Source organism: Gymnoscopelus braueri (assembly GCF_963280865.1).
Source record: "Gymnoscopelus braueri genome assembly, chromosome: 20".
In the NCBI taxonomy this organism is placed as follows: Eukaryota; Metazoa; Chordata; class Actinopteri; order Myctophiformes; family Myctophidae; genus Gymnoscopelus; species Gymnoscopelus braueri.
In genome coordinates, this window is record NC_137622.1 from 3950010 (window position 1) to 3972559 (window position 22550).

General features: G+C 42.1%; 1 protein-coding gene across 3 annotated transcripts in view; it reads right to left on the reverse strand.

The window, feature by feature from the left end:
* LOC308076156 (nocturnin-like) overlaps positions 1-22550 on the reverse strand; it is a 459509-nt gene that overhangs the window by 433479 nt on the left and 3480 nt on the right. The window contains exons 1-4 of one of the 3 annotated variants that reach the window (XM_080416283.1): positions 15344-15449; positions 10196-10525; positions 8657-8988; positions 5735-8231 (exon numbers count right to left, since the gene is read on the reverse strand). In XM_080416283.1, coding sequence (XP_080272409.1) covers positions 7680-8231; positions 8657-8988; positions 10196-10517 — 1206 coding nt within the window. In that variant the 5' untranslated portion in view covers positions 10518-10525; positions 15344-15449 and the 3' untranslated portion in view covers positions 5735-7679. Of the gene's footprint in view, positions 1-5734; positions 8232-8656; positions 8989-10195; positions 10526-15343; positions 15450-22550 lie in introns of those variants that run through there. The other 2 variants (XR_013932260.1, XM_080416282.1) reach the window with 2 other exon arrangements.

Consider the following 22550-nt stretch of genomic DNA (forward strand, 5'->3'; position numbering starts at 1 on the left):
GCCACTAAGTGGGTCACGTGATCTGTTCTGATGGCTCTAGCCAAAACAACTTTGAGCAGAGGAAGAGTTGTATTAATCCACTTTCAGCCTGGCATTCCTATTCTGGGCATGTCATATAGGCAAACGTGTCAAAAAGAGCAGATCGATGAGCTCAGAAAGCGACACGTTGTGAGATCGTAGATGGGCTATTTTTTGCATGACGCCGTCATACGGCAAAGTATAACATAGGGCTTAAGTGGTTAACATAAGCTCCTTAATAGGTGCAGTATAGATGTCCCAGCATGACAGCGTCTCAGTCTGTACTAAATGAAAGAGCAGATCTTCAAAGATCTTCTCATGGTCTTAATGCCCACAGCAGCTCTACCACCATAGTCATTTAAAGATGGAAATACTGTAGTGGTAATTCATGACAAAGGCCTATTGCGTAGCTAGACCTAGTCTACACAATTTCTGAATTGTTTTTAACGAAATGATACTTTTCTTACTGGAAATTAAAGGGTGTCCACACCAAGCACTATAAATATTGTCTCTGTCGGTTGGAAACCAAGTGCAAAACGTACTTTTCAGGATTCAAATAGGATAGTTAGGCCCCAAATGGACCCTGGTGGATGTGTACAATTGACATTCACTCATTCATTTTGGTTGAATTTGTACACTGAGTTAAATTATCACTGAGGATTTTGCTATGTTGAGTGGGGTCGCTGAGCTAAAAACTTGTATCTAATGCGGGTCTGTGGCCGGATGCATATCAAACTGTGGTTCTTTGAAATGAAAAAGATTGAGAATCACTGTCCTATGTGAATAGTTGAACTGCAGCTCCCTCTGATGGACAATTTGAGTCTTTGTTTTAGAGTGTTGGTTCTCAAAGTGGGGTCTGGGGACCCCCAAGGCAGAGGTCCTTGAGGGTCTTACAGGGGGTCCCCAGAAAAAATAGTTAATGTAGCATCACAATCATTTGAACCACTATCGGTTTATATGTTAGCGATTAAAAAAATAGCAGATCTACAAGCTCACAGCGTGTCATTTCGTGCTTCTGCAAGCTTGTAGATCTGCTTTTGATTAAAATGTTCTTATCGTTTCAGATGGGTTCTGCGGTCAAATATACATTAATGTGGGGGTCCCTGACATAAAAAAGTATGAGAACCACTGGTTTAGAAGCCAAATATTTAACAGTTTTAAATTAATATTAAAAGTGTATGATGCTGATTTAAAGATGTACCTAAATAAACAGCCTACTGTTGTACATGAACAGTTTTAAAAACAGTAAAACAGTAATTCAATGCTAGTACAAATATCCTTACAATAACCATGTATACCATTTCTGCCATTTCATTATTACATTACAATATTTTAGGGGACCTAAAATATGCAATCATCTATGGCTTCTGACCCAGTGCAATATCTAATGACAAACTTTGGAGAGGCAGACACCTTGACAGGACAAGAGACAGCGTTGGCAGAGAAGTACTTGGTGCGTGTCTGGGCAGGGGCCAGGTCAAGTATAAACTGCTGAGACGTTTGATGACCTCAGGGTAGAAAACTATACCAGTGCCAGTGCTGGAATTTATGCTCTCCCTCCCACAAGTAGTGTGATCAGAGGCCACATCCAACCTTTCTGGTGCATAGTTCTTGCCACCTGCTTGCGACAGCCATGGATGGGAGGAGGCTGGAGCACTTTGGTAAACTCCTGCCATCAAAATGTCTGAAGGTAGTATGCAAGTGTTCAGGCAAGTGTGACACTCGATGTGGCTGCCGTGTTGCTGGAGTTCCGTGCATCATATTCTGCCATGGAAAAATGGAAAATCCATCCTGTAAAAACACATCACACTGACCTGCATGCACATATGGTGCACTTTGAGAGAAATTGTTATTTAATTTTGCATTATGATTTTATTTATCCCTTTTATTCCTACATAGTCTTATTTGCTAATTTCAACAGTCAATTAAAATAAAAGTTAAAGGGGGATGTTTATAATTTCTCATGTTCATGTCTTTTTCTATTGCAAAAAATGCAATAAAAGTGACTGTAAAGAACAAAATCGTAATCGAGTTATTGATATTTCAATGACAAGATGATCCTTAATGGTCAAAACAATATCAGAAATGAATTCTAAATGTCAGAATTATTTGATTTAGACCTAATACATATGTTTTTAGTCCTAACAATGGCCAAGTTATGGCCAAGGTCTTCGGAATAGCAAAATGACCTTGACCGTGACCTTTCAAGGTCAAAATCACCCAAAATGGTCATCGCAATATCAGAAATGAATTCCACACACCACAATTAGTCAAAATGGAGGTTATACATGTGTATATGTTACAGGGAAATTGGCATTCCAGGGAAATTGAAAGGGGTACGCTTGTTTTCACCGCCCCTCAGGCAATTCTGTAGAATCAACGCTGCACACGCGCACAAACGAGCACGCACACACGCATGCGCACACGCGCGCGCACACACACACACACACACACACACACACACACACACACACACACACACACACACACACCCCCACGAACAGCCTTATTCCATGCAGTTGAAGCACAAGGGGGCGGGCCTAGCGGGCTATGTTAGTGCAGTGAGTGGCACTTGGGGCAAACGCAGTCCCCACAACATCATTTACGATTCTGTGCCTATCGGTACATAACTCGGACGGCGCTTAAGTCGACTAGCAGACCATCGGCCGGTCGTCGCGGGCACTCGCGCCTGGAGGCGCTCGGGCGCGACTCCTCTGCCTCAAGGTCTGCTGAGTCGGCGCGCCTCCGTCATGGTCCAAAACTATACTTTATCAGCGAAAAAAAAAGTAGTCCGCGGTTGTTTGAAAAAGTAATGTCCCAAGCGGGAGTCAAACCCAGGCTCCCAGTGGTAATGGGTGGGGAGTCCAATGATTATCGAAGTGCGCCACTGAGGCCTGTAGTGGTGTAAAGTAACAAAGTAGATTTTTACTCAAGTACAATTTTGAGGTATTCGTACTTTACTTGAGTATTTCTCTCATATTATCCATTTTATTTTCAGCGCTCCTCAGCGTTCCCCTAGCGTAGCTTCCTGGTTGCTATGTTGTTGTAGTGGTCGTCGTCCTCGCATCAAAGCCCCGCCTCGCAGCACCGCCCCGCGCCTATAAAACAAGCGCTCCCCTTTCAATTTCCCTGGAATGCCAATTTCCCTGTGACATATACACTCAGAAACCAAAAAGTTGGATTTTCATCACAGCCGATGGAGGCCATATTTGATTTGGCCATTGCGCCATTCGTGGCACTATGGCGGAGAAGCACCTCTGTGATTTTTCATGTCTAGGGACTCACTAGCCTCGAGCTCCAGACTTTTATTGTTTAGTTCTGTTATAAAGGGACTCACTGACTCAGTTCAAGTGAGAAATTCTAACACCAAATTGTGAACGGGTCTACAGGCCAGGTACAGGATTACTAGCCTGGGACCAGACGAATCTGCAAGTGAAAAAAAAATTGCACTCTAGTCTGGCTACGCCAGGCTACAGGATTATACCCTGACTCTGTTTGACCAGAATGGAACAGAGCCTTCTTTAGTGTCATTGGTAACACCTGTGAAGGAAGTAAGGAAGAGGCCCAATTTCTTTCCAATATGGCTGAGTCACTTTGAAAAACATTCAGCTTTCCCATTGAGGTTGACCAGGCTTCTACCAGCATTGTTTCCATAAACAAGGGGGGCTGTTCAAAGAGTTTTGAGAGAGGTTTGTTGAACATTGTCTGTACCTCCCTGTGTCAGCTGCCATGTCCAGAAAAAAAACGATTCTCTACTTCACGTTTTTAAAACGTGAGTTACATGATGAGCCAGAAGAGACAAATCTAGCTGTAATCAGTGGTGGAAGAAGTATTCACATTTTTCACTTGAGTACAAGTATCAATACTGCATTTTAGAAACACTTTTACAAGTATAAGTCCGGAATTCAAAATTAACTTGAGTAAAAGTACAGAAGTATTGGTATGAAAATGTACTTAAAGTACCAGAAGTAGAAAGTAGCTACTCCTTATGCAGACTGTCCCATTTCACACGTTTTCAAATGTATCATGTGGAGATGGAAATGATTCACCCAAAGAAACCATGACACTCTTCATGGGTTGTTTGCTTACAAATGATGGGATAAATAAATATAAGCTTTCCAAGTTTCCAAGTTTAGCCTTTACAACGTTAACCTATGATCTGCTATTTTCAAATGGCCGAAATGTATAGGGCTGAAGTGGTTAGTGGATGTTTTGTATCAAAATCTACAAAGTAACGAGTAGTTGAAAAATAATTTTAGTGGAGTAAAAGTACAATATTTGTCTCTGAGATAGTGGAGTAGAAGTAAAAATACCTCAAAAATGTACTTAAGTACAGTACTTGACTACATGTGCATACTTACTTTCCACCACATTATGTACTTCCCAGTATGAAGGCACAGACATAAGACACAGACCCCTAAACCAATCCCCGAGCTGCATCCTCCATAGAAGCCTCCCTCCCTCCCTCTGATTGGCCAGAAACACCTAGACTGCAATACACAGAAAGGACCCAGCAGGGGTCGCTGCAGTACAATGCGCTATCCAGGTAAGACATGGACTTATTTAATAAAGCAGTACTGCAGTTAAAGGAGTAGTTCACCGAAAAAAAAAACTTTTTTTCCATGCACCTCATGGAGTTATAAGGTGACGGTTTTTTACGGACCTTTTATTTTTGATTCAGGGTCACTCAGGTTCTCTCTCTCTCTCTCTCTCTCTCTCTCTCTCTCTCTCTCTCTCTCTCTCTCTCTCTCTCTCTCACACACACATGCTTGTAGATCTGCAAATTTATCCTGATTCATTGTTGTCAGGTGAAAAAAACACCGCCAACTGCTAATTTATCCTGATTCATTGTTATCGTGTGCGTTCGGAAATACAGCACTGAGCGCACAGGCCAATACAAACTAATAGGCGAGTGTGCTCCAGTGCGCAATTTCAGGTGAAAAAAAACCCCGCCAAGTTATCACTCACAATTTCTTAGTTTAATCCTGATTCATTGTTGTCAGGTGAAATTCTACAAAAAAAGTTAATTTGACCATATTGACACTCATACTTGATGATTTTCCGTGTCACTTCCTTTAGAGTAGAATTTGACGTAGAGGCAACATTGTGTAACTGGGTTGTGCCAATTGGTGTAACCAGTATTTTTCATACGAATAATGATAATATACAGGAAAACTGTGGAATAATTATGAAACGTGGAATAATTGCGAACGCCGCGCCTCCGACCAAGTGGAGCTTACTATGTAACAGTGCTCGGGTTGTGTGTGTGTGTGTGTGTCTGTGTGCATAATCTGTGCATGCACTGTGCACTCTGGCCCCCAGAGGGCGCCAGAGTGCAGGAATTTAGACAATGCTCTGATTAAAATGCACAACAGCCTGCAAAACACACACACACACACACACAGTCAATGTTCTCTCCCCATCACGGTGAAATAACACGGATTACAAGTCCGTAAATACACAATATTTTCGAGCTGCGTTCGCGCGTCTTACTTGTACATAATCCTCTAATGCAGTGTAATAAAGTGTGTGTGTGTGTGTGTGTGTGTGTGTGTGTGTGTTACATATTTAGCTATTTATATTCTATAGTTATATCCTATCCCTAGCAGCTCAAATGACCCTTAATGTGATATTCATTTCTTATTTCGGTAACCAGATGCTAATCCTGTTATGTGTTCAGATGGGACAATGACAAGACAAAACCAACACAGCAAAACAGTCTTAAAAGGAAAAGGATTTATTTAAATTAACAGATTCATTAAAAATTTACATTTTCCACGGCGCTCACTGGCTATATCACTGCAATAGACAAACTATGAGGAATGACATCAATGATAGAAACCAGCCCAGAACACCGTTCAACATCACACAATCGGTAGGTTATCACAGCGGTTCTCAAAGAGGGGTCCGGGAACCCCCAGGGGGTCCTTGAGGGGGTTTAATATGGCATCGCAATGAGTGTGACCACTTAAACCCTAACGGGAACAATTTGGAATATGTTTTGAAAACATTTAACAAACGCAAAAGGATTTACGTGATTATGGGTCTTTGGGTTTTCGAAAACGGTCAACCTACAGTGTGATCTTAAAGGGGTAGTAGTTCACTCCCAAAATGACTTTTTTTCTATGGATTAGTCACCCCATAGAGACTTGAATTCATGGATATTTTTTGTTTTTGGTGCATTCCTAAGCCAATAAATAAGCCCATGGGGTGACTAATCCATGGGTCCATGGGGTGACTAATGGATGGATTTTTTTTTCTTTTTGGGTGAACTATCCCTTTAATCTCTCAAGGCGTCCTACAGCTCCATGAAAGGACCAGAACTTGACCACTGATTAAATGTCATACTGTACCTGATGAGGTGTTCAGACTGTAGTTTAACCCCATAAGACCTGAGGCCGATTCTACAAAAGCCTTCTGAATCAGTAGTTCAAAAACACTTTCAAGATCTTACCAAAATGTTCAAAATAGCAGATGTACAAGCTCACAGCGCGGCACAGAGGCTTTCCCGGTTTTAATGGGTTAAATACGTGACCACTGGCAGCGGTGGACAGTAACGAAGTACATTTACTTGAGTACTGTATCTAAGTACTTTTTGAGTGCCTATACTTTATTTGAGTATTTGTATTTTTGGATACTTTCTCTCCGCTACATTTCAAAGACAAATATTGTACTTTTGACTCCACTACATTTCTAGCAAGGGAAAAAAATACATTATGTATGAATTATTATGTTTCAAATATAGTGAAAATATCATATCTACAAGCTCACAACGTGTCACAGCGCAACGTGTTGTGAGCTTGTAGCTATTTTCACTATTTCAGACATTTCTGAAATGTATTAGATTTCTTTGTGTGTGAAAATGTCTACATTTCAGTAAAGCAATGCATGGATATTAAAAAGAAAATGCACCTCGTAATTTGTAGTATTTTTTACAAGCAAATAGGCCAATACTTTAACTCGTCAGAGCAACTTTCACTTGTAGTTGAGTAATATTTGACCAGGATTATATATACTTTTACTCAGGTACTTTGTCCACCACTGGTAAACAATGGTGTGTTTCTATGGTAAATACAATGAAACAAAACTCCTAATGGAATACTGTGGCTTAAGTGCTTAAAAACAAACCTCATGTACAGTATATAAAAACAAAATAAAACACCAAAGCTTTCTTTCTTTGCGTTGAAGTTTTTGTATCCAGATAAAAGTCAGAAATAAATACAGCAGATCTCCAGTATTACAACTCACACCCACTCATCTACAGTATTCAAAAAGGCCTCGCATGAATCAAACCACTTTAAACCCCAGCTTCCATATTCTGGGGGGAGCAGATAAGCCACAAATAGCCGATCTACAAGCTCAGTAGATCGGCTATTTTTGGTAAAGAGATTTGGTGTAGACGGAGAAAAAAAAAGCGATCCAAGTTCAGAGTCGACTCGGGTCCAGTTTATTAAGTCTAGAGGGTTTGGTTAAAAGAAAGTTTAAAAAAAAGGGTGAATAGTTCAGTGCTAAACCCACAGGCAGCGACTAAAATAGAAGCTGAGGTCCAGAGACCTCCCACCACTCTTTCTTATTGGTCCGTCTACTCTTTCTTATTGGTCCGTCTACATCGGCCTATGGGAGTGCTGCCTCCGAGGCTGACGTCACAAAGCGCCGGGGCCCTACATCAGCCTATGGGAGGGCTGTGTGAAGCTGATGTCACACAGCAGCGATATGTGGTCGGAGGGGTAGTGGTAGGACGGCAGGCGGTCCGGTCCGATGTCCGCCTCGCTGGGCAGGTCCAGCAGCGTGTCCACCCGCAAGGCATTCTGGGTGTACCAGATGTAGTCCAGAGTGCTGCAGCTCTCGCCGGAGGGGCGGATCTTCCAGGTGGTGTAGCGGGGCTCCGTCTGTCCGTCGGCGCTCAGCAGCTTGTAGGCCGACTCCAGGCCCAGGGGGGAGGAGCTGAAGCGGCGGTAGACGTCCTCCGACGGCTCGGCGTTGAAGTCGCCGCAGACGACGAGGGGCACGCCGGCGGAGCCCACGGCGCCGGGGCCGTCGGCGCGGGCCGACGCGGCGGCCGCCTGCGACGTGATGCTCCGCAGGCTCTGCAGGAGGTCGGCGCCCTGCGCGCTCCGCAGGCGCTCCCAGCCGCTGCGCGCCTTCAGGTGCGTCACCGCCACGCACAGCTGCCGCTGCGTGGCCCGGCAGCGCAGGGTCTGGACGATGGCCACCTGGTGGTCGGGCAGGCGGGGGGGGACAGACACAAAAAGTACGTTTACTTGACCCATTGAGACCTGAAGCCGATTCTACAAATGTCTTCTAAATCACAACAGTTTTCTAAAAAAAACTAAATATTGCTATATCAGTGGTTCTTAAACTTTTTTTTTTCTTTTTCAGAAGCAAAGATTTGAGTAAAAAAAAATCGCTTTATACATTCACAGATTTGCACACATTTTCACAATTTTTCAAAAATAGCAGATCCACAAGCTCGTAGCGCGGCACCGATCTGCTATTTTTGAATAGCCAAAGTGTAGTTATAGTTGTTCTTTACTTGAATATTTTTTTCATTTGTGGGGAAAGACTTTGGTCTGCGACCCAAACATCCAAACATGGGTCCCCTCGCCCCACTGTTTTGGGGAAACAGTGCCGTGTGTACCTGGTTGGTGGGCAGCATCATGGCGGCCAGGCGCAGGTGCGCGGTGGCCAGCAGTGAGAAGCGCGAGCGGCGGTAGAAGAGGGCGCAGCCGTCGGGGCCGTTGTTGCGCGCCACGTCCAGGCAGGGCGACCAGGGCTTGGCCATGAAGCTGCCGTGGTAGCCCAGGCTGGACAGCACCGGCTGGAAGGTGTCAAAGTAGTGGTCCACCTCCTGGAGGCACACCACGTCCGGGCGGTGCGTCAGGATCTCCTCCAGGATCAGGTACTTCCTCTCCTGCCAGTTGAGAGCGTCCAGCGGGCAGCGCACGAAACCGTCCTTACCCTCGCCCAGAGCTGGAGAGAGAGAGAATCAGAATAGGTCTTATGATGATGCATGATTTATGCAGTGTTGTCATGTAAAGGTTACATTCTGTAAAGTTGCTTGTAAATATTGGTGGTTGCGGTTTTTTAGGCCTGTTTCTAAAGTGTAGTTGCTTATTTGGGCGTGGTTCCAATTTTTTTATTTTTTATTCAAACCAGTGGTTCTCAAATAGTTTCATGTAATGGACCCCCAAATGATGTGTATTTGTCCCTAACTCCCATCTGAAAATGTTTCGTGCCAGGGAGCACTGTACCAGAATCGTGTTGATTGGTCGATACTCGATAGTTTATAGTTCCTATTTTTTGCTATAACTTAGAGCGGTTTTTCGTCAATATGTCATAGTTTCTATCATTTGCCATAACTTTTGAACAGTTTGTTGTAGCCACTTGTGAGTCGCCTCATTGGACTCGGTTTAAAGTCCTTGTCTTTCATTGGTGGTACATAGCTCCGCCCCTCTTCTGATTGGTCGATATTTGATAGTTCCTATTCATGAATTTTGAACAGTTTGTCGTATAGAGTCATGAGTTGCCTCACTGGACTCGGTTGAAAATCCTTGTCCTTCATAAGTTACTTAGCTCTGCTCCCAGTTCTGATTGGTCAATATTTGCCCCTAACGTGGACAGAGGTGTGAGGGCCCGGTTTGATTCACTGCTTGCAGCTTTAATTGAATTTGAATCCTGAAAAGTAAAAGTTTCGGATATATGAGGTTTCCACCCGACAGAGACGTTATACTGGGAGAAAGAAAATTGTCTGTAGATGAGACCGAGGGTATGAGTGAAAACATACCGTACCTTGAGTAGGCCTGTCACAATTGCAATTATTTGAGATAATCCCAATTATTTTTGCATAATAGTCATATTTTTTAACATTTTCAAAAATAGTGGAAATAGCAGACCTACAAGTTCAAGTTCAAGTTGACCTTGTACATCGGCTATTTCCACTATTAATGTTATTCTTGTTAACTTTAAAGTTAATATAATAATAATATGTATGTTATTTGTCATATCTGCCCTGTGCAACTTTTTTTCACAAAGCCTAATAGCCAAACGGAAAGGTATTATTTATTCAGAATGTTCCAGTGTTCAACGACAGAAACAATTAAATCGTTAATCGCAATTATTCGAGTGACTATTAATCGCCACGTAAAAATGTCATAATCGTATGACAGACGGCCCTAACCTTGAGCCAGTATGTTCCACTGCAGCACCCGTATGGAGGGACCGGGGTCGTGGTTGCTGTGGGCCTGGCCACCGCCGCTGCCTCCGCCGGGGTAGACCAGGTCCCTGTGCGGGCGGGCGGGCCGCTTCTGGAGGGCCTGCTCGCACTCCCTCAGCAGCTGGTCCGGGTCGGCCTGGCCCTCCAGGCCGTCCGGGTCGGCGTCCGGGTCCTCCTGCTCGGGCGCGGGGTAGAGGTGGTTGGGCTGGTCTTGCGGGGGGCTGCTTAGCGACTGATGGGCCAACGTACCGAACAGCCTGCTGCTGCTGCTACTGCTGCTGCCCATCGGACACACTGGAGAGAGAGACAGAGCGAGAGAGATATTGAATCCCATTGAAATGAGGGGGCATACACTGGTGCTGTTTTGAATACAAGAACGCTCGCCCCAAAACACGCTCGCCCTGGGTCAAATCCGGCGACCTCGGAACGGTCGCCACCAGGTATTCCTAAACGTTACCTCAGTAAAACTATGCCTTAAACCTAACCTTATTCCTAAACCTAACCACAGTAAAACTATGCCGCTGGGGGCGTGACGCGTGCGGTCCGCGAAAAAAATGGGGGCGAGTGTGTTTTGAGGCGAGCGTTCCGGTTACCGCAGTTTTTCCTTTTTTGTTTTTCTCTTCTGGAACTATGTTTTTGGACTAATAAAGTAATCCAGAGGTCTTCAACAGGGGGTCCGCGACCCCTAGGGGGTCCGCGGAGGTACTGCAGGGGGTCCGCGAAATTGTTGTTTGATTAAACAATATTTTTGTTTGAAAAAAATGTATTTTTTACCCCAAAATGTCAAATTGTCTTTAAACATAACATGAATCCATAGCAAACAGATAAATGGAGGCACAATGCACAATAACATGGTATGTTTATACATATTTTCTAGAGAATTTTTATTTTGCACACCTACTGGGGCAGGTGCGTATAGGAGCAGGCAATATAAAACACAATTGTATACATAAATATACAATATATGTGGTAGCCCCCCCTACCCTACGAGGTAGGGGGTCCCTGCTCCATCTCCCCATCAGTTTGGGGGTCCCTGGCCTGAAAAGGTTGAAGACCCCTGAAGTAATCAATCAAAAGAGAGAGCAAGACACAGAGAGGCATGTTAATACAAGACTGTGTGTGCGTGTGTGTGTGTGTGTGTGTGTGTGTGTGTGTGTGTGTGTGTGTGTGTGTGTGTGTGTGTGTGTGTGTGTGTGTGTGTGTGTGTGTGTGTGTGTGTGTGTGTGTGTGTGCGCGTGTGACATCACACAGCAGTATTGTTAAATATGATCATGCCAGGTCTGCATGGTCTACGCCTGGCACAGACCATAGACAACAGCATAAATTCTTAGTTAATTAGTTAATCTAACTAATCCACTATTAACAACAAAATCGCTAATCAATAATGTAATAAAATAATCTATTATATTGTCTCTGTCGGGTGGAAACCTCATATGTCCAAAAATGTAACTTTTCAGGATTCAAATTCAAAAATACCAAAAGTAGCAGATCTACAAGCTCAAAATGTAATGCTTCGCGCCGCGTTTCGAGCTTGTGGATCTGCTACTTTTTACGCTTTTGTGTGATGCTGTAGTATGATCAAGTAGGGGCATTAATTTACAGTCTAATATCTATCGATCTACAGCATAGACCCTATAGTGACTTGATGTCCATCCATCATACAGTGTTGACCTTGAACTCTCTTTGCTCACCACCCCAGACCTGGAATATGTGCTGATTACATACTGTACACCCCAGAGCCAGCATAGACACAGCATTAAAGGAACTACACAGCTCTATATCAGTGTGCAGGAAACCTCACACCCGGATACTTCAACAGGGCCAATCTAAAGAGAAACACTGCCAACGCATCACATGCAGCACCCGTGGCCGAAAGGGCTCTCGGCCACTGTTAAATCTCCTTTACGGGAAAGTTTGATGCGGTTCAAAACAAAACAAAACATCAGCTATGGTGCGTTTGTGTGTGTCTGAGACTCAGACATGAGTTGCAGTAAAACAAAATGTAAAGACAATATTTCATTTGCATTTATTAAAGGTAGGGTAAGTGATATTTTTTTGTTAAAAAGTTTAAAGTACTATATTCTAATAGTAATCATTGCTACAGAGCGTTTGTTCGCTCACAGGGGTCTCTCCAGCTCTTTAGTAAACAGAATATAGTACATTTTCAGGTAGGTGACAACATTTTAGCCAATCAGGAGAGAGCACTGAAAATGCCTTTTCTGTTTAATAAAGAGCTGGAGAGACATGGGAGACTCCTTTTACTGAACAAACACTCTATAGCAATGAGTACTATCAGAATATAGAGCTATTTAACACTTATTTTAACCAAAGTAAATCACTTACCCTACCTTTAATGTATATGATTAAATGTTTTGCATTTATCCATCAAAACATTTTATTTGTATTTATTTCCTTGTTTTTGTTGAAATGTTATCAACTAACTTTTTCAAATTGATTTGTGATTTTGTGATTTCTGACTATGTATTGATCAAAACATCGTCAATCGGTGGCTTTATCAGTGAAGTGCATAGATTTTGTGTGCATTTATTGATATTATTTATAAACTGTCCCAGATTATCTTTTTGTAATATGTACTGACTGAGAAAATGTCCATAAAAGTCACGCTATCTCGGACCGGTGAGGAAATGTGTCTACACTCTTCCCAGCCATAGCGTCAGCTAAATGCCTAAAGTGTCATTTCAAATGGGCTCTGTGACCTATAGTATAGCTCCAGAGATCAAACTACTACTATTGCTACATCTACTGTACTTGTAGTGCCTGGGAGACTAAACTGAATCAGACAGGCGGCAACACATCGACACAATGACTCATACTCTGCTGTTGATTGTAGCCATTTTCTTATGAAAGGGAAAGAAAATATCCTCTTTGGCTCTTATCATGTGCTCCTTTTCTTTTCTTTGGTTCATTTGGCAATGACACGTGTACATATTTATGTCCCCAGTTGTATATTTGATTATGTATTTATCATATTCAGCAATTCAAAACTGTGTCCAATTCAGCACGATTCATCAACTGAACAGTTAATCTCAGCAGGAATATAATTCTATTTCAAATTCATGTCAATTTAAATGAATCTCAGCATGAAAGCTCAAAAGTTCATTCAACACAAATAGTGTGCACGTTTCTTAAGCTGCAGTGTTTAGCTCGCTTAGTGAATAAGGGGGAAAGAAGAAGGAAAAAAAGAAAATAAAACTACACATTGTTTACCAGCACCACAGGCTATTCTGCCTCCGTTTTACACTGCTATGGAAGCCACATTTTGTAAGCAAAATTTTATAATTGTATAATTGCTGTTACTCTAGGGCCAGAATGTCATGATATCAGATGTATCTTTCACATGGTCCATTAAAGCATTATTATCTATAATCATGCAGAATGTGACATATATGCCCAAAGCAACCCAAAACTTAATCCTACATACACCAAGATCTCTTAAAGACGGCGGATTTCTTACCTACGGCCTTCATATCAGTGAAGCGTTAGAAGCTGTGAGGTCTAATGACTGACTAAACCACCCTCTGCTTTCTCCTTAATGTTCTATTTAATTCCATAGCTCTTCCCCATCCTCTGACTCAGCCTGTCACCCACCCCCATCTCTCTGCCCCAATCTCTCTCTCCCTCTCTCTCTCTGTTGACATTTCCAGTGTGTCACAGTGTGACTCATTTGAGGGACCAAATGGACTCTGAGAGTGTACAAATGGAACCAAATGCACCCTTCCGGGTGCATTTGGTTCCATTTGTACACTCTAAGAGTTATTTATGGTGGTCCGTGGTCTAATACAGGGGGTTGTAGAAGTGGGGTCCGGGGGTCCCTATATACTGTGAGGGCTATAACATTTTTTCTCACAATGTCTATTTCTCAGATTATACTAGAACTCTGGAGACATAATTTGGACCTCACAAGTATAGTAATATATGCACACACACACACACACTGGTTGCTGGACAGAAATAGCCTTTTATAAACCTTTTTAACACAACCCAAAGAGACAGAGGGCAGAGCATGGGGGTGTTACTGCGTCCTGCTGTGATGCTCGTTCAACCATTTGAGAAATGTCTTCAAACCTCCTCCATTTAGATCTCCCACAGCCCTTAGCTGACTGTTTCTCAACGCCGGGTCCGGAGACCTCCAGGGGCCCAAATGGACCCTTACGGGTGTAAACCCCGGACCCGACATTGAGAACCAGTGCATTAGCTACTAATACCTAGCCCTGTATGTCAGTGGGACTATGACAGACGGTGGCGAGCACCAATGTAACCAAAGTTACACGGAAGGCCGCAAAGCTAGAACGTTCCTTTAACTTGACGCGTGGGTGACATCCTGGCTAGACCAATCACTGGAGCACGAGTACGATGACACGGAAAGTACGGTGACGCTCCATCCTCTTTTAGTGGTGCGTTTTTTTTTTAGAACAAAATGGACGCCCCAAAAGAGACCTACTGTATTCATTGCATAAACCGAAACTCGGAGGTCTGCGTGAAAAATGCTATAGTGCTTGACAGAGTCTATGACAATGGTTCTCAAACTTTAACATTTCAAGGTCTCCCCTTAACTCTTGACAGTATACACAAATGGAACCATTTGGTTCCATTTGTTTACTGTCAGAGTTACAGACTTGTAAGGGTCCATTTAGAACCCCTAAAGGAACCCCGAGAGTCCCTGGACCCCACTTTGAGAACCACAGGTCTATGATGTGGCAGGGTTTTAAATTTGCCATTAAAGACAAAAATGGTAACAAAGACTGAGAAATACTGACTGCAGTACAATATGTACAAAGACATGGCAACACAAATAATGTGTGCTAATATCACATCTTGAACCCCATTAGCCCATTGAAATTGAGCTGATTTATGAGTTGTGCGTCGGTTACATTTCCTATGTATATGAGAGCGAGAGAGAGAGAGGTAGGCATGTGTCACACTCCGAAAACAGCCGATCTACAAGCTCACAACGCACCGCTCTACGACGCATTGTGAGCTTATAGATGGGCTACTTTCGGTGTGCGACACAGGCGCGCGACTAAGTGTAAATCACCCATTAGCCTTAAGCCAGGCATGAGCTACACAGTACAAACACAAGATGATACTCACATGAGCAGGCAGTCGGGGAAGAGAGCAGACACACACACACAAAATAATGTTTCCAGTATCCGCCCAACGCTCTTCTTCTCCTTTTCTCCCACCCTTTATCTCCTTCAGTCCCTATCCCGTCATCACTCCATTCTCTCTCTCTCGCTCTCTCTCTCCGTTTCTCGTCCTCTGGATCTAGTCTTCCTCCAGTCCGTTCTGGCTGGAAGATTGGAATGACTGCCGACCATCGGACAGCTCCCAGTATGGGCCAGTCACTGTGTGTGTGTGTGTGTGTGTGTGTGTGTGTGTGTGTGTGTGTGTGTGTGTGTGTGTGTGTGTGTGTGTGTACACACGCGTCTATTCAAGAACGCTCTTGAATAGACCAGTCAGCGAGCACAATAGCACACACTGAGTTTGTCCTGTGAGAGTCACTGTTCTTGCCTGTGCGCACACACACACACACACACACACACACACACACACACACATACACACACACACACTAACTGAATTACAGCAGTCTTGAGTGTGCGCTGTCCAGGGTATTTGGTCTGCACGGAATGCAAGGCCTCGAGTCACATGGAAGCAATATATCGGCACTGTCGGGTGGAAACCTTGTATGTCCAAAACTGTTACTTTTCAGGAAATTGGAAAAAATATATAATACGCTTACAACACTGTATAATTACAGTTATAAGCACTCATACAGTAAGTACTCGTTATGCAATCATAACACACTATAAAGCCTCTTATAAAGACTCTTAAGGTCAGGTATCATAATACTTCATAATTACTGGTCACTCAGACTTTTTCTGTGAGTGTGCAGCATTTATGAAGTAATACTTGACCTTATAAGTCATTACACAATGCTTTATAATGTGTTATGTGTTAATAATGAGTATTTGTGAGTTCGTATAGCTATAAATATAGTGTTATAAGCAGATTATAATGCATTATAAGTATGTTTATAATGCATCATAGACATGCCTAAAGAACCTGTGTTCCAATGGACCAAATGTAGTTCTCTTTTTAGTCACTTGTTAATACTTTTCATTGGTTAAATATTTTTAAAAACCCACTTTACCACGTGCACATTCCAAAACAACACAAATAGCATATATTCAAGCTCCGAACGTGTCGCATCACGACGTGTTGTACATTAGCGACACAGCTTATACTACGACAGCTTTTACAAAAAGAGAAATATGGAGATACAAGGTTTCTGTCTGACATCGACATTGTGTGTCCTCATGCCACACGCACTGTAGTAATGTAACTGTGTGTCACGCACCCCTGTGCCACGCACACACACACACACACACACACACACAAGCATGTCCACGTGCTGACCTGGTTAAGTATCAGCTTTCCATTGCCCTGTACAGTATGTCTGTAGATTTCCAAAACACACTGTGCTATTTTCAAGGCATAATAATAACAATAATAATACATGTTTGTTTTTTTTATAATTTATAATAAAGCGGGTATCAAAACAAGGTTATAAAATAAATAAACTAAGTGAAGAAATACATTAAAATACATCAAAAAGAATAGATGTTAAAGGCATACTAGGTAACGTTTTAAACAAAACTAAAGTTAAATTGTATATCTTTTGTGAGTGGCAAAAGTTTCACAACACCCACTCCATGAATTTCACCCCCGGAAGCCTTTTATTTATATATTTTATATTGAACGTGGACTGGGGGGACTTTCCCGGGGAAATGACGTCATCTGGCCGGAAAACGGAGGTGGAAATGCACTGGTTTCCTGTTTGGCCAGGAACTACCGCAACGGTTTCCTGTTTGGCCAGGAACTATTGCGCTAATAACAAAAAGGAACCTCACGCTGATTTTAAGAGAATGTAGGATTAGAAGATCGAAAAAGAACAGAAAAAGAAAGCACAGCTCATGGTAACTAATGCTCCACTGGCTAAGAGAAACAATCCGTAGATAGTATAAAACAATTAAAAGATCGCTTTTTGAAACGCTTCCGGCTTCCGGTGAAAACGAATGGAATTCTGGGTAATCGAGGACCACGGAAATTGTATGCAGTGACGGTAGTGACCAACAGAGGTTGCTAAAAATCGTTAGTTGTGAATTTGCATTGTACAACTTTAATGTGTAGTACTGCGGTTCTCTCACAAAACACAAATGTTGAGCGAAAGTAAGTGTCACAATGTTTAGGACTGACTTAAAACTGGAACTTTAACCTATTCAAACCGGGAACGCTTCTACAAATATCTTCTAAATCCTAACAGGTTTCTGAAAAACGTAATATCAGTGGTTTTCAAACCTTTTCATGTCAAGGACCCCCAAAATGATACGTATTTGGCCGTCGACCCCCATATAAAAATATTTAGTTCCAGGGACCCCCAGAAGCAAAGATTTGAGTTAACAAATGTTCGCTTAAAAACATATATTCAAAGATTTGCACACATTTGCAGATTTACAAGCTAATAGTGCAGCACTCAGTGCCGCGCTATGAGCTTGTATATCTGCTATTTTTTAATAGCCCAAAGTATAAAATAATGGTTATAGCTAAATTCTAAAATGACCCGGATGCGTTCCTGGATTGAATGTGTTAAATGTAAGTGGGTCGGTCACTTTAGGTTGAGCATTTTGAACTCAGCTGGGCTTGAACCACCCCACTCACTTATCAGCACCAAACGACAAAGGTTCAACACACACTTATCCTGTTTATCATCCAGGTTCCATGGGGCTGAACAATGTATTAAGTTCTTCCATGTTATATAGGAGATTAGTGGTGCAACAGTTAATCAAACTATTCGATCATTTAAAAAAATCGATTTTAATCATATCGATTAAAGAAAATAGCCGCTCTACTGTACATGCTCAAATGTGTCGCACGTAGTGAGCTTGTAGATTTGTTTGTTTTTTTGTGTGACATCGCTGTATAGGGCTTAAGCGATTAAACGGACTAATCGATCTCAGTCCATTAAAAAAAATCAATTAGATTTTTTTGGTGTTGATTCACAGATTTAGGTTGATATTCAAGACGCAGATACTGAATTTATCTCCATGATCTTTCAACCATGTAAAGGAAATTAATTCACAAAAATAGTTCTATCTTTATACCTCACCTCAGTAGCTCCCATTTTGACGAGTGCCACACTATGAGCTTGTAGATCTGCTATTTTTGAAAAATCATGACAATTTGTATAATACATATTTTTTTTAAGCGAATATTTGTAACTCAAATCTTTGCTTTTGGGCGGTCCCTGGAAAAAAAATTAACCCCACTTTTGAGAGCCACTGATCAAGACTTGGCTCCTGAAATGTCACACAGGGGTCCCCTTGTAATGTTATCTGCATCTTCTCCAGTGTGGTGATCACATGACAACTGGACAAATTACAGACGTGAAGGGATGTATTACATTGAGTTGAAATATTAAATTAGGTTAAGGGCCACGTGGGTGAAATATTACTGGACTGCCTTTGTTTTTCCTCGACATGGAAAATACAGCACTGTCTGGCAGCAGGCCTTCAGTGGGTGCATGACACTGTGACAGTCACACGCTGTGGGTTGGTTGCTTCCCATGGCAACCTGCCACTGTTTTGTTTTGTAACTTTATTTAACCTGACGGGGTCACTGAACAAGTTAATATTTACAGTCTGGCAAAGCGGCTAGCTTGTCTAAAGGAGAAGGTGTGTGTGTGTGTGGGGGGGGGGGCAGAGACAGCAATTCTATGCACCATGGGCGCCTGTGGAATGCCCTCCCTGACCACCTGAGAGCACTACGCTGCACTTTTTTTAAAGAGAGGACTAAAGCATTTATTTATTTTTAGCTACATTGGTTTTACCACTATAGGGTTTATGCCCTCATGTTTTTAATGTTTTGTTTCTGCTTTCTTAGATCTTTTTACAGTGGTATGATGATTTATTGTAGCACTTTGAGATTTGTTCAAATGTAAAGTGCATAATAAATGTAATTCATTATTATGATAATTATTATTAATTCTACACTGTGTGTGTGTGTGTGTGTGTGTGTGTGTGTGTGTGTGTGTGTGTGTGTGTGTGTGTGTGTGTGTGTGTGTGTGTGTGTGTGTGTGTGTGTGTGTGTGTGTGTGTGTGTGTGTGTGTGTGTGCGTGCGTGCGTGCGTGCGTGCGTGCGTGCGTGTGGATGCCAGTGTACACGTTGGTTTAACATCACCATCACAACCAAAAAACAAACAACAGTTAAGGTGAATCACCCAAAGACAATTAATCTCCCTGATCAAACACAAAGAGACGGACTGGCTGGCTGACAGTGATCTGTTATAACACCAACCTTACTGAGCAATCCCATTACATCACAGAGGCCAGTGAAGATCTCCTTACCTCTTTACCTCTCGCCCTGTTGCACCAAATTAGATAACAGCTTGAAACCACCACAACAACCAAAAGGAAAAAAAAACTGCCTTAAACCACATGCAACCTGCCGTCCTTAATCCGGGCATCTGATTATAGGGCAAACTTTTCTACATCTTTCAAACATCTTCCAAAGAAATTCAATAAATAGCCAAAATATCATATCTACAAGCTCACAACACAACAGAACACGCCACATCAGCTATTTTCAGTGCGTGACACCGTTAAAATGGGGCTTAGGTGGTGACCATAACCCATATCATGATATGATGGGGCGGTTCTGTAACCAAGCCAACAGCTATGTGTGTGGTGGGGACAGACATTGTAACCACTTAAACCCCTGTAGTCTGATTTAGAGAACTGGACTTGAGTTACAACTGTGCTTTGACCACTTCTTCCGTCTACACCGAATCTCTTCGGCAAAAATAGCCTATCTACAAGCTCACATTGTGAGCTTAAAGAGACGACAGCATAACACAACACCACAACACATGCGATGCAAGGTGTTGTGCTTGTAGATCACCTATTTTCACTATTTCAAAATGTTTTTTTGGACACGTTTCCACCTGACAGCGACGATAAAGTTGCATCTGAAAACGGTTTAAAAACGTTCAAACAACAAATGTATTGTCCTCCAATTGCTTGCCACACTCAAAGCACAATTCAACTTTGCTAGAGGTTTGAGCTGTGTAGTTACTTTGCCATGATGTGCCAAATATGAGTTAGATATCTTCAAAGTTGCTCCATTGATTAGACTTGATATTCGAAGATAACCTCCCCGTTACTTACATTGCACAGGGAAACTGGTCTCAAAGTCATTCTTTTAGCACACTAACAAACATGAACAAATTAATCATTACAATAATTGGTAAAGGTATTATTGTTGTATATTACACACTAAAACAAACATCGATTCAGTCTTGGAAGCATAACTACTGTACCAGATCTTCTTCCTAATTCAATGAATCTGCTTTGATTTTGACTGTTTCGCTGTGCAATGTATGTCAATGGGGAGCATATTTTAGATCATCAAGGAACTATTTAAGATATCTCACCAATATTTGGAGTTAAAATTCTACATTATGACCAGGTAATTGATACTTTTACCGAAGTTTACTGTAATTGTCTTGTCTGTACTGAGTAAAATGAATTTCCCTGGTTGTCAATAAAGGACATGTACCGGTAATCTAATCTCATTGTGCTTTAAGAAGGTGTGTTCCAGACCACTTTAAGTGATGCAGCACTCAGTGACACACTTCAATGGGACAATCACAGCACCTATAGTTACTAGGGAAAACCAGGATGGATGATTAAAGTTGTGTGTGAGGCTGTGAGCATAGCATCCCTATTCTGAGGGGAACACTAGCCGAAAAATAGCCGCTCTACAAGCTCACTGTGAGCTTGTAGATCGGCTATTTTCGGCAATGAGGTTTGTTGTGGAGGGAAAAAATAGCAGACTAAGTACAGAGCCAAAGGTCAAGTTTACTAAGTATTGAGGGTTTAAGTGGTTAATGCTAATAGAAAAAGATATGTCAACAAACACAAACAAACATGAATTTACACACTGATGACAGTGCTGTCAAAACACGTTTTTGAAATGTATGGAAAAGTTTAATCTGCAACACAATTTTATACAATATGTAGTGGGGGTCCCTGCTTCATCTCTCTCTCGGCTAAGGGGTCCTTGGCCTGAAAAACGTTGAAGACCCCTGTCATATAGAACAGGATGAATATGATACAGCTTTATGCTGAACACTGTTCAAGGTACTGAATAGGGTTTAACATTTTCCGGGAAATAGCGAATTTTAATTCCCGGGAATTTTCAGACCTTTTTCCGGGCTTCCCGGGAATTCCCGTTAAAGGGTAAAAAAAAAAAAAGTACCCACTAAAATGCATTTATATGTAGATACTTAAATAGCCAATTTTATATTGAGGTGCCCAAATGTCCCTATTGTGTCCACCTATGAACTTGCACTAATAATGACTTAAGTTGATTTTTTAAATCATATAAATATAATATATAAATATAATATAGTGCCCTGGCGGAGATCTGCCCTGTTGCGCAACAGCGGGTGAAGACAATTAACTTAAACGAGGAGCTGCGCTGTGCACCCAACACGCACTCAAACAATGTCAAACTCTAGCTGCTGAAATAAACGTTCCATTTGTATCATTATTGACAAGAGAATTTGCAAAAGGATTATTTATTTATTGTCCATCAGAGCGCCGGTGAGGTCACAGCTTATCTCTACTTTTGTAGGATTTGATAGCCTAAACTTGTAATTTGTTTGCAGTTATTTATTTATATTAGGCTACAGTACTTGCTGGATATTAAGACTCCATTTTGGGATGTTGGCTGTATGTTGTCAAATGTATTAATCAATATTTTGTTGTTGATCAAATGTCGGGTTTTGTAGTGTGATTTTGATGTGCACATGCATGCGCTGCCACTGACAATCAATGAGACAGACAGCTGTTGTGCAGTTCACTCGTTCTACTAGGTAGTTCTAGTAAAATGGTAGTTTGAACGTTCTAAAATGCAAGTGTAGGTAGGGTAGGGTAGGCTACATTAATGATGATAAAAAAATCGGACCACATCGGTCTAATTCTCTCTCTCTCTCTCTCGCACGCGCTCTCTCTTGCTCTCTCTCTCTCTCCAGTCTCTCCTCTCTCTCTATCAAAAGCATTGCTTGCGCACATTTTAAGCTGGAATATAGGCTCGAAATCAAACCTACCCACTGTTTATGCAGCGTTTCACTTGATGTTGAATCTCAACTAGTCAACTGGTGTCTACTGTTTGACAGCAGAGGAAAAGGTGAAATCAGCGTGCGCAGGGCAGGCAGGGGGGCATCACGGCCACT